At 35.1% G+C, this 20177-nt stretch overlaps 2 protein-coding genes across 2 annotated transcripts; both read left to right on the top strand.

Annotated features, from left to right (window-relative positions):
* Positions 1 to 1264: 1264 nt before the first annotated feature.
* On the top strand, positions 1265 to 10989 carry LOC131962069 (ADP-ribosyl cyclase/cyclic ADP-ribose hydrolase 1-like). The gene is made up of 8 exons (XM_059327024.1): positions 1265 to 1525; positions 3646 to 3772; positions 3888 to 4023; positions 5539 to 5621; positions 9040 to 9113; positions 10216 to 10302; positions 10428 to 10511; positions 10595 to 10989. The coding sequence occupies exons 1-8, from the start codon at positions 1359 to 1361 to the stop codon at positions 10650 to 10652; spliced, it is 816 nt and encodes a 271-aa protein (XP_059183007.1). The 5' UTR covers positions 1265 to 1358; the 3' UTR covers positions 10653 to 10989.
* A 1331-nt stretch (positions 10990 to 12320) lies between these two features.
* On the top strand, positions 12321 to 15457 carry LOC131962070 (ADP-ribosyl cyclase/cyclic ADP-ribose hydrolase 1-like). The gene is made up of 8 exons (XM_059327025.1): positions 12321 to 12557; positions 12691 to 12811; positions 12899 to 13034; positions 13798 to 13874; positions 14246 to 14319; positions 14554 to 14637; positions 14833 to 14919; positions 15010 to 15457. The coding sequence occupies exons 1-8, from the start codon at positions 12418 to 12420 to the stop codon at positions 15062 to 15064; spliced, it is 774 nt and encodes a 257-aa protein (XP_059183008.1). The 5' UTR covers positions 12321 to 12417; the 3' UTR covers positions 15065 to 15457.
* Positions 15458 to 20177: the final 4720 nt, after the last annotated feature.

Here is a 20177-nt window from a genome sequence, read left to right as displayed (position 1 = left end):
ATAAATATTACTAAATTAATTGTTATGCTTTATTTTAGTTGTTGTTTCTCATCTGCTTATTTCTATACCTAAATTATATTTTATTGAATGAGAAGGTAAACTGAATAAACAAAATACAGCCAAAAATCAAATTCACTGATTTTGTTTTTACAAAAACAATTGTTTTTGTTTTAATCCTGTTTATTTCTGTATATCTGAATTAAATTTTACTGTATGTGAAGAAGCTACTGAAACTGTATTTAGACCTTTAGAAAAATAAATTAAAAAGTATTACTAACAGTAAGTACTCAAAATAATTAATTTTTAATAACTTTACACTCAAAAAAATGTAGTTGTTTTTGTTGTTCCTCATGTGTTTATTTCTGTCCCTGAATTATATTTTACAACATTAAAAAAGGTGCTGAAACTGTATTTAGACCTTCATGTAAGGAAAAAAAAGAAACAGTTAACTGAATAAATAAATAAATAAAAAAGTTTATCTATAATAATCTATAATAATGTACCACAGTTTATTTGTTGGTTATGTGTTATCATATTCTGAATCTGCAAAGTAATGAAAGTTATCAAATTAATGTAATTGAGTAAATGTATAAAACAGAGTAAAATGGAAATACTCAAGTAAAGTATAAGTACAGCAGATTTGTACATCAATACAATGCTTGAGTAAATAGTTCCTTTGCCACCACTGCCCAGCACAGCATGCACGGAGCAACACGTGGTGCACAAAAGTGAAAGGTCAAGTGTGTGTGTGTGTGTGTGTGTGGCTTTCTTACCAAGGCATTCCCTGGGCATGCCTTCACTACGGTGGCCCTTAGAGCTCACAGCACTGCAACTTAAGAAAACACATGCAAATACACAAAACACAAGCAAATTAAGAAAACATTTTCATCAATTTCACAACACATGCAAAGCTTTTAAAAAACTCGCTGCAAAGACCACAACACAACACAATAAGAAAAAGCGCTGCAAATAGACTACAGTCTTTGCATAGGTAAAAAATACTAAATGAGACAACTACTCAACGCTGGTACTGACAGCACTTGAATAAATATGCTTAGTTACTTTAAAGTAGCATGAAATATTAATACTCATGTAAATACAACTTTCCACCACTGCACGACGGCCTCTTTGTGACCCTCGGACCCCACTTTGGACAGCTCCACCTCAGCAGATAACATCACAGTCCTGATTGGAGCTGAGCCGAACTGGCCGCGAGCCAACGCACGTGCGCGCGCACCGCGTGTGCGCACCTCCATAAATAGACGCCGGAGCGCGAGCAAAGTGTCATTGACAACAACAAAAATAACCTGCCGTCCAAACTTTTACTGTCATATTTGTCCCTTTTGAGAGCTTTTGAAATGGACCATTCCCCGGAGAAGAGACGGAGGAGACGCTGTCTTATTTTGAGTGTCCTCGCTGTCCTGCTACTCATTATTATCGTCGCTGTTGTGTTGGGACTGACGCTGCGGAAGAACACAGACAGCCTTAAGACAACTTTTATTTCTAGGTGTAAAGCGTTCAAAGAGTAAGTGTTTTTAATTTATTATTTCTATGTCAAGAAAAGTATCATGTATGAAAAAGTGGCGCACCTCACTCAACACGGAGGCTGAGAATAATTCAATTAGGAATACAATTTAAGATATGTTAAATATTTGTGACACTCAGTAGGCCTAACATAATATATATATATATATATATATATATATATATATATATATATATATATATATATATATAACCTCTTTAATAAAGTTAAAGTTTATATCTTCTCAAAACGTTATATATAATAATGAAAATGAAACCAAAATGAACAGAGAATTGTGTCTATAAAACAAAAATGATAACTTCATGGGCGACCTTTACATGTTATTGCCCATTTATTAGGTACACCTAGCTAATGCAGTTCAATTCAACTTTTTGGTCATTTTGGAGGATGATGCCGTTTGGGGGGCTTTTTAACTGTATTGCATTAAACTGGCAGGTGTTTTTATTATTTTGTCCCTCCAATTCTAATCAATGAGAGCTGGCTAAATAACAGAAATGAATTTATGTGTAATGTAATGCAGCTAAAAAGCAAATCTCATCCCCAAAGGCATTTGTTTAGCTACCTGTGAGTGTATGTTAACAGACATATTCTATTTTTTCTCTAACAATTTAAGATGCAGATGTAGTGATTTATTGAACAGTCAGTGTGTGCGCATACTTGCTTGCAAGCTTGAGTAATATTGGCAGTTTTTGATGATGATTCACATTTCACTTGAAGTAAACAGGGAGGTGTGACTTATAAGACGCACTTCCAAGGAAAAGAAAATTTTAGTTAAGTTGGAATTCAGCCCAGTCAATGATTAAATGCATGGACTAGTCTCTGCATGCACATTGTTAGTGTCCAATGTGTACATTTCTAAATGCCCTGTACTTTCACTCTTATCTACTGTAATTAAGCAAATATTGACTGGAAATACACACTGGGCATATTGCGTAGGGAGTTTTACACACAGTGTTGACACAATTTCTTTGGATGATGTTTATTAAGATTTTTAATGAAGAGGGGAAGTATGGAAGCCTTGAGGAGAGTGAGAAAAAAATATGGTTTTCATTTAAAAAAAAAAGTCTGATCTAAAATGTTTTCTTTCCTGTGTTTATGACTTATTAACAGGGAAAAGGGGTTTCAGGTACAAATTTTTTTTTTTCCATTTTGGAACACAAAAAAGTTTTTTGTGGATGTTTATTTTGTCAAGATCATTTTATTTACAAGTGGTTGTTGTTGTAGTACTCATTTTGGCCACAAGGGGCTGACTGTAAATCAATGCCACATGTTCTAAATATAACTCCTGTTTTCTTCCAGGTGAGTTTTAATTTCATCATTTACTCTAAAAACACCTTGGCTACAATATAATAAAATAAAATAAAAATAAAATAAAAAGCCTTTCATTGTCATTGCATGACGTGTAATGAGAGTATGTGCAATCCTGCATTTAAAACTCACCTGGGAGAAAACTTCAGCCTCTAGGGACCTGAATAAGTATTACAACAACAAATACTTCAAAAAAAGATCCTGACAAAAACCTCTGTTTTCACATTAAAACTTTTTTTCCACCATATGTTCTTTATTCATAAACACATGTGCATCCCTATGTAGTCCCCAAAAAGTTGTGGGCATTGACTAAAATAAAAATAAAACAGAATGTGATCTTTTTCAAATCCATTGGAACATATATTCAATTTAACTGTGGAACAACATTACATTTTATTTATTCATTTATACACTTTGATTCTACTTTTACACAGTGTCCTACCTTTTTTGTAATCAGGGTTGTAAAATATACAGGTGTGCTTTTTTAAAATATCTTTAAAAAATATGAGTGCTTGCAATGAATTTGTTGCTACTTTTCAGCAGTTTGTATCCAATTGAGGCTGGTAACAAGCACTAATAATATTCGTCCGCATTATGTATCATAATTTCGCCAATTTTGACTTTTTTTTGGCTTGAAATAGTTTCTTTATGCTCATGTTTCACAAACAAAGTGACACTTTTATCAGTAAATAAACTATAATCCAGATTTTACCCCTCACTTGAGCTTTTTCAGCCAAAATGAGGCTGACCCACATCCCCGAGACTATACAGCACTGTCATTTATTTTTCAGATACGACTGTCCAAAGATTTGGGATGCATTTGAACAGTCCTATGTAGGACGGGACCCTTGTAAAGTTCCCATGGAAGCCTATGACCCCTTCATTGCTGCAGCCCCCTTCCAACCTGCATGCAACAGAGTAAAAAAACATTGCTCATCACAACACTGTCCATCTGTGTGCACATTATCCACTCATGATAGCTTTTAAATGCAGAGTAATAACTACTGTTTCCCTTTTTTATTTAACGTGTTAGATGATGTTCTGGAGCAAAACGACGGATGTGGTCCATGACTTCACTGAGAAGAAAGATTGTTTTCTGACCCTGGAGGACACTCTGCTGGGATCTGTGATGGATGGTCTGACTTGGTGTGGAAAGGAGGGCAGCCCTGGTAAGACTCTTCATGCAATAAAAGACCAGTGGTTCCCGAATGGTGTGCCATGAGACAAGCTCAATTGTGCCGTGAAATTTTGTGACAACCATACACTATTAATGCAGTATTGCCAAAATGAGTGTCTGCTATTGGCAGCAGGAGATCATCGTGTCCTACCTAAATGTAATAATTGCCATTTTAAACACCTGGATAATGCTGTCAAGGGGCCACAGGTTGTTTAGCTTTAGGCACAAAAAGAGTTAGATGGAGATGCAGTGGCTTAGCTGGTTAAACAGCCTCTGACTGCAGTCGACATCACTTGCACCTGCTGAAACAACCCATAATAACCCATTTTAGCCCTCTTTTAAAACAACCCATATCACCGTTTGCGGAGCATTCTAAAAATAATGCGTCATTATAAAAGGCTGCAGTTTTATTGAATTTAGGCTACAAAACTGCAGGCTCCCCGGGCCTCCCTGGCTGGCTACTTTTCCTCACTGGCTAGCGACTTCATGTCCAAGTGGACAGTAAGACTTTAGCTTGAACTTTTTTGTGCCTTGGGCAAAAAAGGTCTGAAAAGTGCAGTGCTTTTCAACACAACTGGGTAAAGTTTAACTCAGTTGGGTTCATCATTTACAAAATAGATTAAAAGTTAAAAGGAAACAAAAACAAGAGTAGTACTTTCATTCAAACCTGATTTAAATGATATCAGACAATTTAATCTGCATTATCAGCAGTTATCATCCTTTAAGTATGAGTGAATCGGGGCCTGCTCCACCTGCTGGTAGGCCAGTAGGTCGTTATCATCCCATTGAATGGGCTGCTGTATTAGTCGTAGTAATTATGGAAAGTTGCTGTTCAGGCAGGTGGCGGTGGAGGTGGATGCATCAAACAAACCCACCAGGATACCGGAGTTCTTGTCACATTTCAAGGTTGACACTATGTCACTTCAGGTGCTCATGTCATCATAGTAACACCTTAACTTCTGGCATCAACATGCATTTATTTCACTTTTTAAACTATCTGAAACCAGGAACCTATTTACCCTGCTTGCAGCAGTTCCCAAATTTGTTAAAGCTCTCTACAAAGTCAAGGAAAATGACGATAATGTCAATATTTTTTTTTCTTTTCTTATATTTTTTAAGGACAATATATCGTCCAACAAAATGTGGTCATGGTGACAGGCCTAGGTGTAGTGGTAGCTAATGAGGTGGCTGCACTACAAGGTAGATGGGAGGTTAGTGAGGAGTATTATATTATATTCTGGTGGGTTTGTGGAGAAAAAGAGGTGGTTATACCCCGTATTCATGCGTAACCCTGCACTACATACCTGAATGGTTGACATCATAATTTAATTATAGTGCTAAAAGCATCTCTATGGGATGCTTTTCACGATTTCTTATAAATGTTTTATTGCTAGACGATGTTATGTTTGTACTAGTCACATATGTTACGTCTTTCTGTGATATCTTATCAACTACATTGCACATTGATATGCTAAAAGAAGTATCAACTCTGTGTGTGTTCTTCTAGAAACTTTCACTACCGGCTGCCCAGGATGGACAGACTGTGTGAACAACACTGTTCGCTCATTTTGGAACAGAGCCTCAGCTGCTGTAAGTTATCCACAAGAATTCACTCGTTTTGCCAAAAAACACGACAGTTGTGGGATCAAACTGTGGTTAAAATAACACATATGTGAAGCATAAGGTGAAATCTCCTCTGTGTAAAAGTGATGATGATGGAGAGGAGAGAAGAAAAAGGTCACTAAGCCTGATTCTTCATCAATGAGGCTTTGTGTCGGTCTCCATGGAGCCACATTGTGCAGCTCTCTCCTGAGCGAGCAGCGACAACCCACACATTCAGAGGAGCCCCGGTTTGGCTTGTCTGAGTTTTAAATTATTTTCTGACATTACACAACCAACAGTTAACACATTTTTGTGTTATGCACTTAATTTAGCTGAGGGCCGTAGTGTGGCATCACACTACTGGCCCTTGTTTCATGTAAATCAGACAGAACTTTGCGGAGATATGACATTCCTTTTTGTATGCATCCAAGTTTTTTCTTTGTAGCTTCTGCATTTTTGCACAGTGCCACCTGGTGGCTGATTGGCATCACATTTAGCACAAAGCCTCAGTGCAGCATCGGAAAATACTTTACCAACTTTCGTGTTAATAGGAGTAATTGTTGTGTAGGCAACACTTTTTGTTTTTACTGCAGCCTACGGGAAGCTTTTCCGCTAGAACAGGGGTCATTTTAATTCATCACTGGTATAGGCCCAAAGCAATTAGTATTCTACAATTGTAAAAATGTTTCGCTTATATACAGTCACAACTAAAATGTGCATTACAGCTTACGAAAGTCTACGGCCTGGTGCATCAACCTCTAAATTTTGCCAACTTCATGTCTTGTTTTGTGTTTCCCTTTTGATTCTAAATCTCCTGAGACATTTCTTTGGGGTCCAGTCTCTCATTTGCACCCGGGTCCTCGCTGCATTCTGACAAAATCATAATAATAAAACTTATTATGACCTTTTAGTAATATTGGTAGGCTAATTTAGACTTAGCAGGCTGTTTTATCTTCATTGTAAGACTCAAAATAAGGTTTGTGGCTCCATTCCCATGTTTTTTCTGTTTTTTTGTCCAACAATGGCTCTTTTGTTAGTAAAGGTTGCCAACCCCTGTGCTAGAAATTGCTATTTTTTTTTACTTTGCAATTTTGTGAAAAAGCGCTGCCTAGTGGCTGACTGGCATCACATTTGGTACACATTCTCATGGTGCTTAGAGTAAGTGAGTAGTAGTAAGAAAGTGTTTCACGTATATATCAATTTCACGAAAAAGCGCCAAAATCCAACCTTATGTCACCTTATAGAGTTTAAAATGCAGCAAGATAATTGGTCAAATCTCGGATTTTCTTATCCTCAGACAGCTGCAGCTTTAACTGATATTTTTACAATTAAAATGCATCAAATGACGATATGGGAAACAGTGTGAAAGCTGTTGTTTGGTGTGATGGACCGATATAAACTTGCTACCTGAATCTGCAGAATCCTCAGCTTTACAGGGTTTGTGAGTGAGTTTCAGGTCATTGTTCAAATGAAAGCTGTAAAAAGTTGTTGTACACCACCTGCTCAGGAGCAAACAGCAGATACACACAGCTGGTGAAAATAGTAGAACATCTGGCAGCTAAAGAAACACACATTTACTCTCAGCAGGTAGAGACCAAAAACGGTGATAAAAGAAAGTGACTTACATTCTTCAGGTGGACAAAACTTCAAATGAATAATCATGTTGTTACATAAACACTAAATGTGTAAATAAGTTAAATGCTTGAATCTTACACACTGACCCTTTAAAAATACTTTATTTCTATAACACCTTTCAAAAACTACTGCTCCAAAGTGCCTCACGAACAAAGACAAATATATAAAGCAGGAGAACAATCAAAAACAAAATCACATTCAAATATAAAAAAAGAGCTGAGAGTTAAAATAATGGATAAAAGTAGACATAAAAGAACAAATTAAATATTTGAGGAAACAATCAATTGGAAAATGTTGGTCTTGAGAGAGGATTTAAAAGAGGGCAGTGGATTTTCTCAGATAAAATTCTCTATTCTAAATGTTCGGAGCCCGAACAGCAAATGCCCAGTCCTCTGTTACTTTGATCCGGGTAAAGCCAGAAGCTAGAAGGTGCTGATTTGTCAACATTGTGTTCACAACTTGTTTCTGCTGCCCCCAGTTGGCTAAGAATTAGAATAAGGACAATAACTAATGATTAAATTTGAAAAAAAAAATTGGGACTTAGGCTAACAATGGCACAAAGTATGTACAGTATTTAAAAAGCAGATAAATTACTTTATTGGACTACATAGACACATTTAAACATGTGACATACAGTCAGCATTAAATAAAGTAGCATGACTGTGTCTGGGTCAGAAAAACAAAGAGGAAGTACAAGAAAGAAGAAGAAGTTTCGGTAATTCAATATTATTACAATTCAGTTTTTATAGCCGGTGAAGTCTCTGCAGAGCGGAAAGTTGTTGTTCTGCTTGGAATGTGTTGCTGCTGTTCACCTACTCATTATCTCAGCTGTGAGTTATTTCCTCGAGGGGGAAAGTCCTTCAAACAACCTGGTTGTTTTCCAAAGTGTACCCGATAAAAATCAGTATGAGGGCTGCGTTTCGTTCTGCGGCAGGAATTGTTTGTCTACTCGTGGATTTTTAATACACTTGGAAAATCCCTGAATTCCTGTAGCTGCATCGAAAAAGTGATTTTTAAAATGACGGCATTATTTTGACAGTAAATCAAACAAAAGTGGGATAAAAGTGCCTCTTAGTGATATGATTTATTCAGCCTTATACCTTTCATAATAAGGGATTCTGGAACAATCTCATATTTCAGTGATTTCTCATAAATTGTGGTTATTTTTTGTGCTTCTGTGCATGTTTGTTCAGCTGATTAATTCTGATAGTTCCTATAATGGCAAAAGTAGTGTAATTTAGCATCTTTTCCTATTTATCAACAGATTATTTACCCATTTGACCTGTTTCTACAGTTAAACCCAATTCAATTCAATTCAAACAACTTTATTTATCCCAAATAGGGCAATTCAATTTGCAGTCTCCAGTCAGACAGCGCACGAGACAAAGCAAAAACAAAACAACAAACAAAACAAAAGCAGGACAGCACATAAACCAAACAATTCCCTCTGTCAGTGGCAACAAATCAGTGTGAGGGTAGCAGCAATATCCAGTCCCCAATGGACCACAGTGCAAACAATCTCAGGACAAAATGAGGGGAAGAGTAATAAATAAATAAATACATTTCCACCTTATGGCTGGAATAAATAAATGACTAATTACTGCTATCGGTAGCATTTAGCAGCTTGATAGCTAAGGGCACAGTTGATAGTATGAATGTACAGTGTATGTTCTGCTGCATGATTCATAATTGTCTAAAATGCAAAAGAAATAGTGAGTCTGTCGTATTAATCTAAAGTGCATATTCTTTAACTTTATCTTCATGTCTGTAGTTTGCAGATGCCGCCTGCGGTCAAGTCACAGCCATGCTAAATGGATCAATCGTCACACCATTCAATCCTACAAGGTGAGCTTCTCTGCACCTCTGATATTTACAGGTTTTTTGACTTTCAGAAGCTCATTCTCAGCCATAATTAAAAACAATGTGCATGTTTCTGCATTTCTTTAAGACTGCTTTTGTGGATTACACACGGTATGGTATCAATGTTCTTGTAAAATTAATTGTGTTTTGTATCAGAGTTGCCTCAATATCTTTAGAAAAGAGAATTTCCATAATAATAATATGTAATTAATATTATGTTTTACATCATTGAGATATTTATTGAACCAACTGTGAACCAAAGTTGTGATTATAACAAAAAATGTTACTATTTTATCATTTAAACTCTTTAAATGTTTTTATTTAATAAAAAAAATGAATAATTATTTTCTGTATACTTAATACAAGGGGAAATTTAAAAATAAACAAATCACAGGGATATAGGAAATGTCAATGATTAGTAACAACACTGATCCTTTTGTATTTTTTATTTTTTTGGGCATGGCAGATTAAGAAAGTAATCCCCCACTTTTGACATTAGGAGGATGAAAATATCCCCTTCTTAAACACAAATAAATTGTAAATAAATACATTGTATTAATATTAATTTTTCTTATTTTTATTGTAAAAAAATTCACACCCCTGCCAAAATGTATGCCATATGCATTAACAAAATTGTCAAAAATAAAAGTGTTCAATAAATAAATAAATACATAAATAAATGTTTTAACTCTGAATTATTCAGTTGTGTGCATTTCTCTTGGATTTGTTTATCAGACCAATTTCCCTTTAAAATTTCATGTTAAAAAAAAAGATTAAGACATTTTGCAACAATAAACAATTTTCTGAGATTAGCGTGTGACCTTAAATTGGCACTTAAGGAGGAACTGCAGAATACAAACAAGGACAAACTGAAAATAAGAAAATAAGAAGTATAAGAGTATAAGAAATAGTTGTGGACTGGTGGCTGTATATGGGGATTTCATGCCTAAAAATTGAACCTTTGAGTGAAATAAAATGCCACATTGCTGAGAATTTAGGTTTTATCCCATCTTGCATGCTATTATTTTCCTTATTCTTTTCTTTTTCACTGTGAGTTGATTGTGCTCTTTTTATGTTTTGTTGTCAGTATTTTTGCGACCATCGAGCTCGAGAGGTTGGACTCCCCCCGGGTGAAAAACTTGAATGTTGTTCTGGTCACACAAGAAACCACTGTGTAAGACACACATGCCTTCTGCAATATTAATGTACTTTTCCCCTTATTTTTGATTGATATAAGTACATAAATGCACCATAAAGACATACTTGATCCTAATGTCATGTTTTCTGTCTCCTCTTCAGGACAAACTGCACAAATGCATCTTTAAAGAATTTACAGAAGGAGTTGGATCCAGGAGTTAAATATAACTGCAAAGAAGTGTCTGAGTAAGTACAGCATGTTGGTGTGAGAGGACGTCTTCTGTGCTCACAGTTTGCTGACTGCATCTTGTTTCTCTTTCTCTCTGCAGAGCTCAGATTCAGGAGTGCAGCTCTAATCCAGAGAAACCCTGTGGAGCCTGTTGGTGAAGATGATAACTAAACACTAACCAGCTGTAAAGTACATATTTGTCTAGAGTTTATTTCTGTAAAAAGTCTTTGTAAATGAAATAATGTTCTATTCTTTTAGTTTCTGTGGGCCAGTGAATGTGTCGTTTTATACAAATGTCACTGAAACATTTTTACAATACAACTTTTTAACTTTAATCTTCATCTTTTTAAAAAAATCAAATCTAAACAATAATGCAGTAAAGCGTCATGTACTGTGCAGGTGCTGTGAGGTAAAATACCAGTGCTGCTATCTTATTACGTCCAAATAATGAGCTCATTCCTCCTGGTGGCACAATGTTTTTTAAATAAAATGTTTTAAAATATGAGGTTGTGAAGTTGTCTTTGGATTCTAAAGTGTGACAATGATTCTTGTGTAATAGTTATTTTATGAGAAAAATAACACATTTTACATGATTCACCCAGCACAAAAAAACCCAAAACAAAATTAGGTAAATTAAAATTGTCGGTTTATGATTTCCCCAATAAGATAATCTTTGACCCTTGACTACTGCCTCATATGATTAAATATTACACAATTATTATCTCCTGATAACCTGTTATGAATCTGTGCACCACTCTGAATGCAGCACATATTATGTAACATTCTTGCGCCAATTTAGATATCAGTCTGTTAAAAATGATCAACAAGATGATTGTAATTAACTTTTTTCGTGCATGACGAGCATTTTAACATCATGTTACTGCAGCCGTGCTCAGAATTTGATGAGTTTGATGATAGAAATGCAACACCTGAATGTGACTTTCTTCATCTATTTGTTAGTTTGCAGGATTAGCATGGGGCAACATGACTTTGTTGCTTAAAAAAAACACCTACTGAAAAAAGCCAACATGGTCCTTACATAGCCAGGCTTGTGTATCTTTCCAACCAGTTGAATTTACCACAGGGGGAATCCAGTGAGGTGTAAAAAGATCTGAAAGATGATCAAGAGAAATAGGAAGCACCTGAGCTACTTTTGAGTCTCATAGCAAGTGTCTAAATACTTGAAGCAATATATTTCAGTTTTTTCATGCAAAAAAAAAAAAATCTAAAAACCCTGTTTTCTTTTGAAGATTGATGAGGGGATTAATTTACTTTATCTAAATAATATTTTTTCCCCTGAGTTGCTATTACATTGTGTGTAATCACAACTCACGTCAAACATGCTTTATTAAATGTAAAAAATATAAAATACCTTTTTAAAACTTCTCAGGGTGAAGTTATTTTACACTGTAAAAAAAAGATAAACAATAGCTACTCAATAAAATTGAGGCAACAGATTGCATGCAATATTATTAGTTAAATCTAACTACTTTACAAGTTGAGTTAATAACAACTTAACAGGAAGTGCCTGTCAATTAAAAACGGACTAATTCTATTGTGTTGAATTCATTCAAAATTCTCTTGATTTAGAATTATATACACATAAAGATTATATTTAATGTGACCAAAATGAGTAGGTTCTATCTCAAACATATTTATATTAAAGTTACTTAAACAACTGATGCATTTATATTTAATACATTTTATCAAATATATTAAGTAAAATGAAATGACTACAGAATAATTTATTACATTGTAGGCATCAGCTGTCTGTGTTTGTAGAGACGTGCTATCACTCACCAGTGGTCAAAGGTTGCACACAGAAGGCTGCTATCAGTAATCTAAGCACGCTAGCTAGATGGACAAACAACTCTGTGATTTAAATCTTCCTCAGAGCTTCTATTTCATAGAACGGGCTTAAAAATGAAAGGTAAAGTGATCGGGGGAGGTGTGACCGTTTTGCTTGTGCTTGTGATTCTACTGGTGCTGTTTATTCCTCGAACAGCCGTGTTCAGGAAAACATTCAAGGGGAAATGTGGGAAGTTCCCTCAACAGAGCCATAGGTAAGCCTCTCTGGATTTCTATCTGAATACATTTTAGACATTGACATCAACTTCAATATATATGGTAGACCTGTGCAACAAAATGCACCTGATCCATGAGTTTATCCATGAAGCACTTGCATATATTTTTCAGATGTGAAGTTATGCTGCGTACCTTTGAATATGCCTATGTGGGGAAGGACCCACGCTACTTTCCTGAGAGCAACTATGATCAGTTCTTGAACGATAACCCTTTCACACATGACAACAGCAAGGTAAAGGGTCATAATAAATGCAGATTTCCTTCAGTTTCTGAATGCATTTTAGCATTTAACAATTCATAATACACTTTTTGGGGTTAGACAATGCTCTGGAGCAGCACAAAAGGACTGGTCCATGACTACGCTGAGGGGACGGGTTGTTTTATCACCCTGGAGGACACTCTGCTGGGATCTATTATGGACGGTCTGACCTGGTGTGGACTGAAGGGCAGCGAGCGTAAGAGTTGTCAGATAGATAATATTACAAATTGTGATCCCATTTGTATTTTAGTTCAGTAAGTTTGTCAAGTTGCATGCATGGAATACAGCAAAATACAGTAATTACAATTACAGCAACACAGACCTGCATTTTATGCTTCAGTAAAATGGGAATATTTTGATATCAATCACAGTTTATTGTATAAGGCAGTGGTGGAAAAAAGTATTCAGATCCTTTATTTAAGTAAAAGTACCACATAAAAAATACCACACTCCAGAATTACTCAACTATAAGTAAAAGTAAAATCAGCATCAAAATGTACTCAAAAGTAAAAGTACTTGTTCTGCAGAACGGCCCCATTCAGATTGTTTTATACATTCTAAATAAAGTATTGGATTATTATTATTGACGTGTATATGTAAGCAGAGTTTTAATGTTGTGAAGGTAGGGCTCATTTTAACTACATAATATACTTTTATGTGGCTTAATTTATAAAAATCAATCATCATTTTAAATGTATCATGTTTTTCATGTTAAATCTCAATCTGAAAAGTAACTAAAGCTGTCGGCTAAATGTAGGGGAGTAAAAAGTACAATATTTGCCTCTAAAATGAAGTAGAAGTGTAAAGTACATAATGTGAAAATACTCAAAATTGCATTTAAGTACTTTACTTATGTATATGTAATTTGTGCACCACTGGTAAAAGGTGTTCTTAGGTTGAAGCTTTAACAGTGAATAAGAAACATTTTATCAACATGTTCTCTGCTTGTGTTATTTTAGACACCTTCGATTTGTTTTGCAAAATCGACCCGAGAAACAACCCTGTGATTTCATTCTGGAGACGTGTCTCTGCTCGGGTAGGTGCCAGTGAGATTGCTGCTTCAGACATATTTACCGTACAGAACTATAGCTGTTTAACACATGACTCTGTGTTATCTGCGTTCCCAGTTAAATAGTAACTAAAACTATAAACTAAAATACTAAAAATACAGAAAAAATGCTTTGTAATGCATCTGGGAGCTTTTCCGGGCACAGCCTTATTCCCGGATCAGCAAAATTTAACACTAGCACTTTGATTTACTGTGATTCCAGTAAGAGAGATAGAAAAAAGCTTTTAAAAAGAACTTTGTATATGCATATTTTTGGTGTTTTTTCCCCGCAAAAGGTGAGATAGACCTGTGGTCAAAGTCCAAATTCCATATAATAATACATGTTTTTATGTCTGCAGTTTGCAGCATATGCAGGTGGTGTCGTCACAGCAATGCTAGATGGCAGCCAGAAGAATCCGTACGATCCGAAAAGGTAAACAGCACGACACTTACCATGATGGCAGTTTTATAACCTCTTAAGTGATGACTAGAAAAATGTATAACCCTTTTCTAATTTTGTGTTGTTTCATGTGCAAAATGTAACTCCCAATAAAGCTTCTAGTCCTTTATGTCAGGAGTTACTCAGCATACATTTGGATACTTATAAGAGCCCCTTATCAGCTTATTTGGTGTAATCCTTCTAAATATTGCTGTCTTCTGGTTTTAGTGTTTTTGCCATTGAGGTAAATAACCTCCATGCCTACAAGGTGTCACGCCTCGATGTTGTTTTACTCACTGACAAGGAGAATGTGTAAGATTTCCTAGTTTCTTACTACAATTTTTTTTACCACACTCTTTTTTAGTAATGTTTCAATTTTCTGTTAAGTTGCTGTGTTCTGATCTAGTTGTTTAACTAGATTTAAAAACAAAACAAAAACATACTAAGACTTACAAGGCATAATTGATAATAAAGGAATTGTTTTTCTGTATATATTTTTCTATTCAGCAACAAGTGTGACAATGAATCTCTGCAGAATTTGAGGAATATAGTGAATCAAAAAGGAATTGATTATAATTGCAAGTCAGTGGCGAGGTAAGTTCACTACAGCTCATTGTGCAAATAATAAATGACATTGCACCATGTTTGTTTGTGTTTACACAGTAAACTTCATTTTGTTTGTAGGTCTCGTGTCCGGCAGTGCATTAAAGAAAACGTTGCATGTGGAGCCTGTTGGTGAAGCATCTGAACTAAATGTTCAACTGCAATATTAGAAAAGATCAAAAAAGAAAGTAGATAAAGAAACAGCTGCAAATACCATTTTGTTTGAATTTTTCTCATTAAACTCATTGAAAGTCATTATTATGTTATCTTATGTTGAGCAGATTAAATTCCTTTTTTACACACTGACCTGTTTGACCTATAACATCTAATATTTAATATCTGGGCTTTTTTTATACAGAATTAATTATTACATTAATCACATGATAAGCTTTTGTTTATAAGGTTCTTTTTATTTTTTTCGTTTCTTTAAATCTTGATTTATGGTCAATTATAATGTGCTATTAGGTCTGCTGTAAAATCATGTAAAACTGATGATCTCACTTCTTATTTTGTGTCAAAATTTGAAATATGTTTAAATAAAATGCTAAATATATGGCGGAATTATCTTTTTGTCGTAAAAGTTAGAACAATTGTGTGTAATGATCTTCAAGTGACAGTTTTAGGAAATAAAAGAAACAAAAATAAAAGCAGAATTTTTAAGTTTGATTTAAGTCAGAAAAAATAAGTTAATTATATATTTTTTGACCTGTAAAATAAATATTTTCAGCAGAAATAAAAGCAGGATTTTAGTTTTAGTCATAAAAGAATCAGATTGATAAAAATATAACAGCTAATCCTCAGTAATAATAAATTAATCTCATGTTACTTTCTATGAAGTTGAGTGACCTTTGTGGTCTCTTCTTTCAACCACACAGAAACAGAAAACTTCTTGAATTACTTACGAGAAATCCTTTCCCCCCTGACATTTAATAAGTGTGCGCTTTTGCAAATGTCTTGCTCCTGTTTCCATTTTTTCTTTCTTTTTTGATTCAGGTGAAACTGTAGGTTGTATGCAAATATCTTCAACCACTAAACCGCTGAACAGAGAAAGCCTGAAGAGCATTTAAACATCATGTTACTGCAGCCATGCTCAGAAAAAAAACCTTGACCTATATTATTCTTGCAACACTTGAATGTGACATTTTTAATCTAAATTTTTTGTTAGTTTGCAGGATTAGCATGGAGCAACATGACTTTGTTGCTTAAAAAACACCTTCTACTGAAGCCAACATGGTCCTTACATAGCCAGGCTTGTGTATCTTTCCAATCAGTTGAATTTACCACAGGGGGAATCCAGTCAGGTGTTGACAGATCTGAAAGATGATCAAGAGCAATGGGAAGAACCTGAGCAACATTTGAGTCTCATAGCAAAGTGTCTAAATACTTGAGGCAATATATTTCAGTTCTTTTCATGCTAAAAAATAAATAATCTAAAAACTCTGTTTTCTCTTGAAGATTGATGAGTGGATTCATTACCTTTTAAAAAATATATATATTTTCCCCCTGAAGGTTATTTATATTAGTTAGTCATTTAAATGACTTTGCAGACTGATTTTCACTCTGAAATAAATATATTTTGCTAGAGTTGCTATTACATTGTGCATGATCACAAATCACATCAAATATACTTTATTAAATGTAAAAAATATAAAATACCTTTTTAAAACTCCTCAGGCTGGACAGTATGTACAGCCTCCACCTGTCTGTGTCTGTCTATCTAACTCATTTAGATTACAGATGAGCCTTTTGTGTACAACCTTTGACCACTGGCGCGTGATATCACATCTCTATAAAACAAGTCTGTGATCAAAACTCCCTCAGAGCTTCTGTTTCCTAGAAAAAGCTTAAAAATGGTTTCTAAAGACAGCTTAGTATGTTTCACCTATTGCCTAGTTTTGCTTGTGTGTTCGGCTCTACTGGTGCGGTGTATTTATCAATCAGCCAAGGGCAGTGAAACATTCACAGAAAAATCTGAGAAATTCACGCCGAACAACCAAAGGTAAGCCTCTTTTACGATTTCTATTTGAATACAATTTAGTATTGTGAATAAATATGGTTTTGGCATTGACAACGACTTCAACATATATGGTAGGCCTGTGCAACAGAATGCACAACGTTTTATCCATGAAGCACTTGTATTTATTTTTCAGCTGTGAAGTTATGCTGCGTACCTTTATAGATGACTATGTAAGGAAGGACCCATGCAACTTTCATGAGAGCAAATATGATCAGCTCTTGAAAGATAATCCTTTCACACATAACAACAGCAAGGTGAAGAGTCATGATGAATGCAGATTTCCTTCAGTTGAACAATGCAATATAACATTGAACAATTCATAATATACTTTTTTGGGGTTAGACAATGCTCTGGAGCAGCATAACAGACCTGTTCCATTTTATCACCCTGGAGGACACTCGGCTGGGATCTATCATGGAAAATCTGACCAGGTGTGGACTGAAGAGCAGCGAGGGTAAGAGTTATTTGACATTTCATGCATGCAACTTGACGGGCACAATTTGTAATGTTATCTGTTGGACAGTGTCTAAGTTTCTTGTATTAGGCAGTGGTGGAAAAACTATTCAGATTTATTACTTAAGTAAAAGTACTAATACCACACTGTGAAATTACTCCACTACAAAAGTATCAGCATCAAAATGTACTTAAAGTATCAAAAGTAAAAGTAAAGTACTTGTTTTGCAGAATGGACCCACTCAGATTGTTTTATACATTCTAAATATATTATTGGATTATTATTATTGATGCATGTTAGCAGAGTTTTACTATTGACAAGATAGGGCTAATTCTGATTACTTTATATACTGTTATGAGCTTTAATTTATAAAAAATCCATCATCATTTTAAATTGATCATGTTTTTCATGTTGAATCTTGACCTGTATTGGGAATTTAGGATACCTCTTTTATGAATAAATAATTCCTTGCAAGGGGCGTCAAATATGTAGAAAAAAAAAAGGGCGTTATCATGAATGTGATCCCTCCAATATGTAAGGATGAACCTGAGCAACACTTGTGTGGATCTTGTGGTTCAGAAGTGTGGTTAGATGGCTATCAGAATTATTAATAATTATCATAAATAATTATTTTTAACATTCAACACGACTTTGTTGCTTAAAAAAACTCCTTCTACTGAAGCCAACATGGTCCTTTTTATAGCCAGGCTTGTGTATCTTTCCAATCAGTTGAATTTACCACAGGTGGAATCCAGTGAGGTGTAGAAAGATCTGAAAGATGATAAAGAGCAATGGGACGCACCTGAGCTGCATTTGAGTCTTATAGCAAAGTGTCTAAATACCTAAAGCAATATATGTCTTTTCTCTTTTCATGCAAAAAAATATCTAAAAACCATTTCTCTTGAAGATTGATGAGGGGATGAATTTCCTTGATGATAGCACTTCTTTATGAAACAACTCTGTGATCAAAACTTCCTCAGAGGGTCTGTTTCCTAGAAACAGCTTAAAAATGAATGGTAAAGTGGTCGGTGGATCTGTCACCATTGGGACTGCTTTGATTGCTGTGATTCTACTGGTGCTGTTTATCACAAACAGACGTGTTCAGGAAAACATTCAGAGAGAGATGTGGGAACTTCAAGGAAGAGCCAAGGAGCCCTAGGTAAGCATCTTAGGATTTCTATTTGAATACATTTTAGTATGATTTTGGCATTGACAACAACTTCAACCAATGTGGTAGGCCTGAGCAACAGAATGCACCTGATTAACGTTTTATCCATGAAGCACTTGCATTTATTTTTCAGTTGTGAAGTTATGCTGCGTACCTTTGAAGATGCCTATGTAAAGATCGCCCCATGCAACTTTTCTGAGAGCAACTATGATAAGTTCTTGGACAAAAACCGTTTCACACATGACAACAAAAAGGTAAAGAGTTGTGATAAATGCGGATTTCCTTAAGTTCCATAGTGCATTTTAACATTTAACAATGCAATATTTCCTTTTTGGGGGTTAGACAATGCTCTGGAGAGGCACAAAAGGGCTGGTCCATGACTACACTAAGAAGACGAAGGATTGTCTTATCACGCTGGAGGACACTCTGCTGGGATCTATCTTGGACGATTTGACCTGGTGTAGCCTGAAGGACATCAATTGTATGAGTTGTTAGACACTGTGCAACAGATAACATTAGAAATTGTGTTTGTCAAGTTGCATGCATGAAATACAGCAAAATGCAGTAATTACAATTACAGCAACACAGACCTTCCTTTTATGCTTCAGAAAAATTGCCCCAGAATGGCCCCAGTCGGATTGTTTTATATATTCCAATATATTATTTTTGATGCATTATTATACTATTATACTATATAAAAGTAACTAAAGCTGTCAGCTAAATGTAATGGAGTAAAAATCACAATATTTGCCTCTAAAGTGAAGTAGAAGTGTAAAGTTAGCCCACATAATGTGAAAATACCCCAAATTTCATTGAACTACAGCACTTGAGTAAACGTACTTAGATACATTCCAACACTGGTTTTAGGTGTTTTCAGTAGGTCGAAACTTTAACAGTGAATAAGAATCATTTTATCGACATATTCTCTGTTTGCTTTTTTAGACACCTTTGAGTTTTTTTGCAAAATTGACCAGGAGAGCAACCCTGTGATTTCATTCTGGAGACGTGCCTCTGCTCGGGTAGGCGCGAGTGCTGCTTCAGACATATTTACTAATATACTAAAAATACAGAGAAATACTTTGTAATGCATTTAGGGCTTATTCAGGCACAGCCTCATTCCTGGATCACCAAAATTGACCATTAGCACTAAAACTTTCAGTTCAGTAAGAGAGAGAAAAAACCTTTAAAAAATAAAATAAATATACGCATATGCTTGTGTTTTGCTTGAGGTAGACCTGTGGTCAAAGTCCAAATTACATATAATAATACATCATGTTTTTATGTCTGCAGTTTGCAGAATATGCAGGTGGTGTCGTAACAGCAATGCTAAATGGTAACTGGGATAATCCATACAATAAGACCAGGTAAACAGCACGACACTCACTGTGCTGACAGTTTTATGACCTCTTAAGTGATGGCTAGAAAAATGCATAACCCTTTTTCTAAGTTTGTGTTGTTTCATATGCAAAATGTAAATCCCCAAAAATGTTCTAGTCCTTTATGTCTTTATGTTACTTAGCTTTTATTTATAAACTTATATGCTGATTTGATTAAATAATGCTGTTTCTGCTTTTAGTGTTTTTGCCATTGAGGTAAAGAACCTCAATCCC

The sequence above is a fragment of the Centropristis striata genome, chromosome 23 (genome assembly GCF_030273125.1).
Source record: "Centropristis striata isolate RG_2023a ecotype Rhode Island chromosome 23, C.striata_1.0, whole genome shotgun sequence".
Taxonomy (NCBI): domain Eukaryota; kingdom Metazoa; phylum Chordata; class Actinopteri; order Perciformes; family Serranidae; genus Centropristis; species Centropristis striata.
Note: the sequence above shows the minus strand (reverse complement) of the source record. Positions and strands in the feature narration are given on the sequence as shown.

What these genes read in the sequence shown, in the direction of transcription:
- LOC131962069 (XM_059327024.1), top strand. Translation starts at nt 1,359, where the DNA reads ATGGACCATTCCCCGGAGAAGAGACGGAGGAGACGCTGTCTTATTTTG. An exon ending in TGGAAAGGAGGGCAGCCCTG is followed by an intron (nt 4,024 to 5,538) that starts GTAAGACTCTTC and finishes GTGTTCTTCTAG; the next exon opens with AAACTTTCACTACCGGCTGC. An exon ending in GGAACAGAGCCTCAGCTGCT is followed by an intron (nt 5,622 to 9,039) that starts GTAAGTTATCCA and finishes TCATGTCTGTAG; the next exon opens with TTTGCAGATGCCGCCTGCGG.
- LOC131962070 (XM_059327025.1), top strand. Translation starts at nt 12,418, where the DNA reads ATGAAAGGTAAAGTGATCGGGGGAGGTGTGACCGTTTTGCTTGTGCTT. An exon ending in AATCCGTACGATCCGAAAAG is followed by an intron (nt 14,320 to 14,553) that starts GTAAACAGCACG and finishes TTCTGGTTTTAG; the next exon opens with TGTTTTTGCCATTGAGGTAA. An exon ending in AATTGCAAGTCAGTGGCGAG is followed by an intron (nt 14,920 to 15,009) that starts GTAAGTTCACTA and finishes TTTTGTTTGTAG; the next exon opens with GTCTCGTGTCCGGCAGTGCA.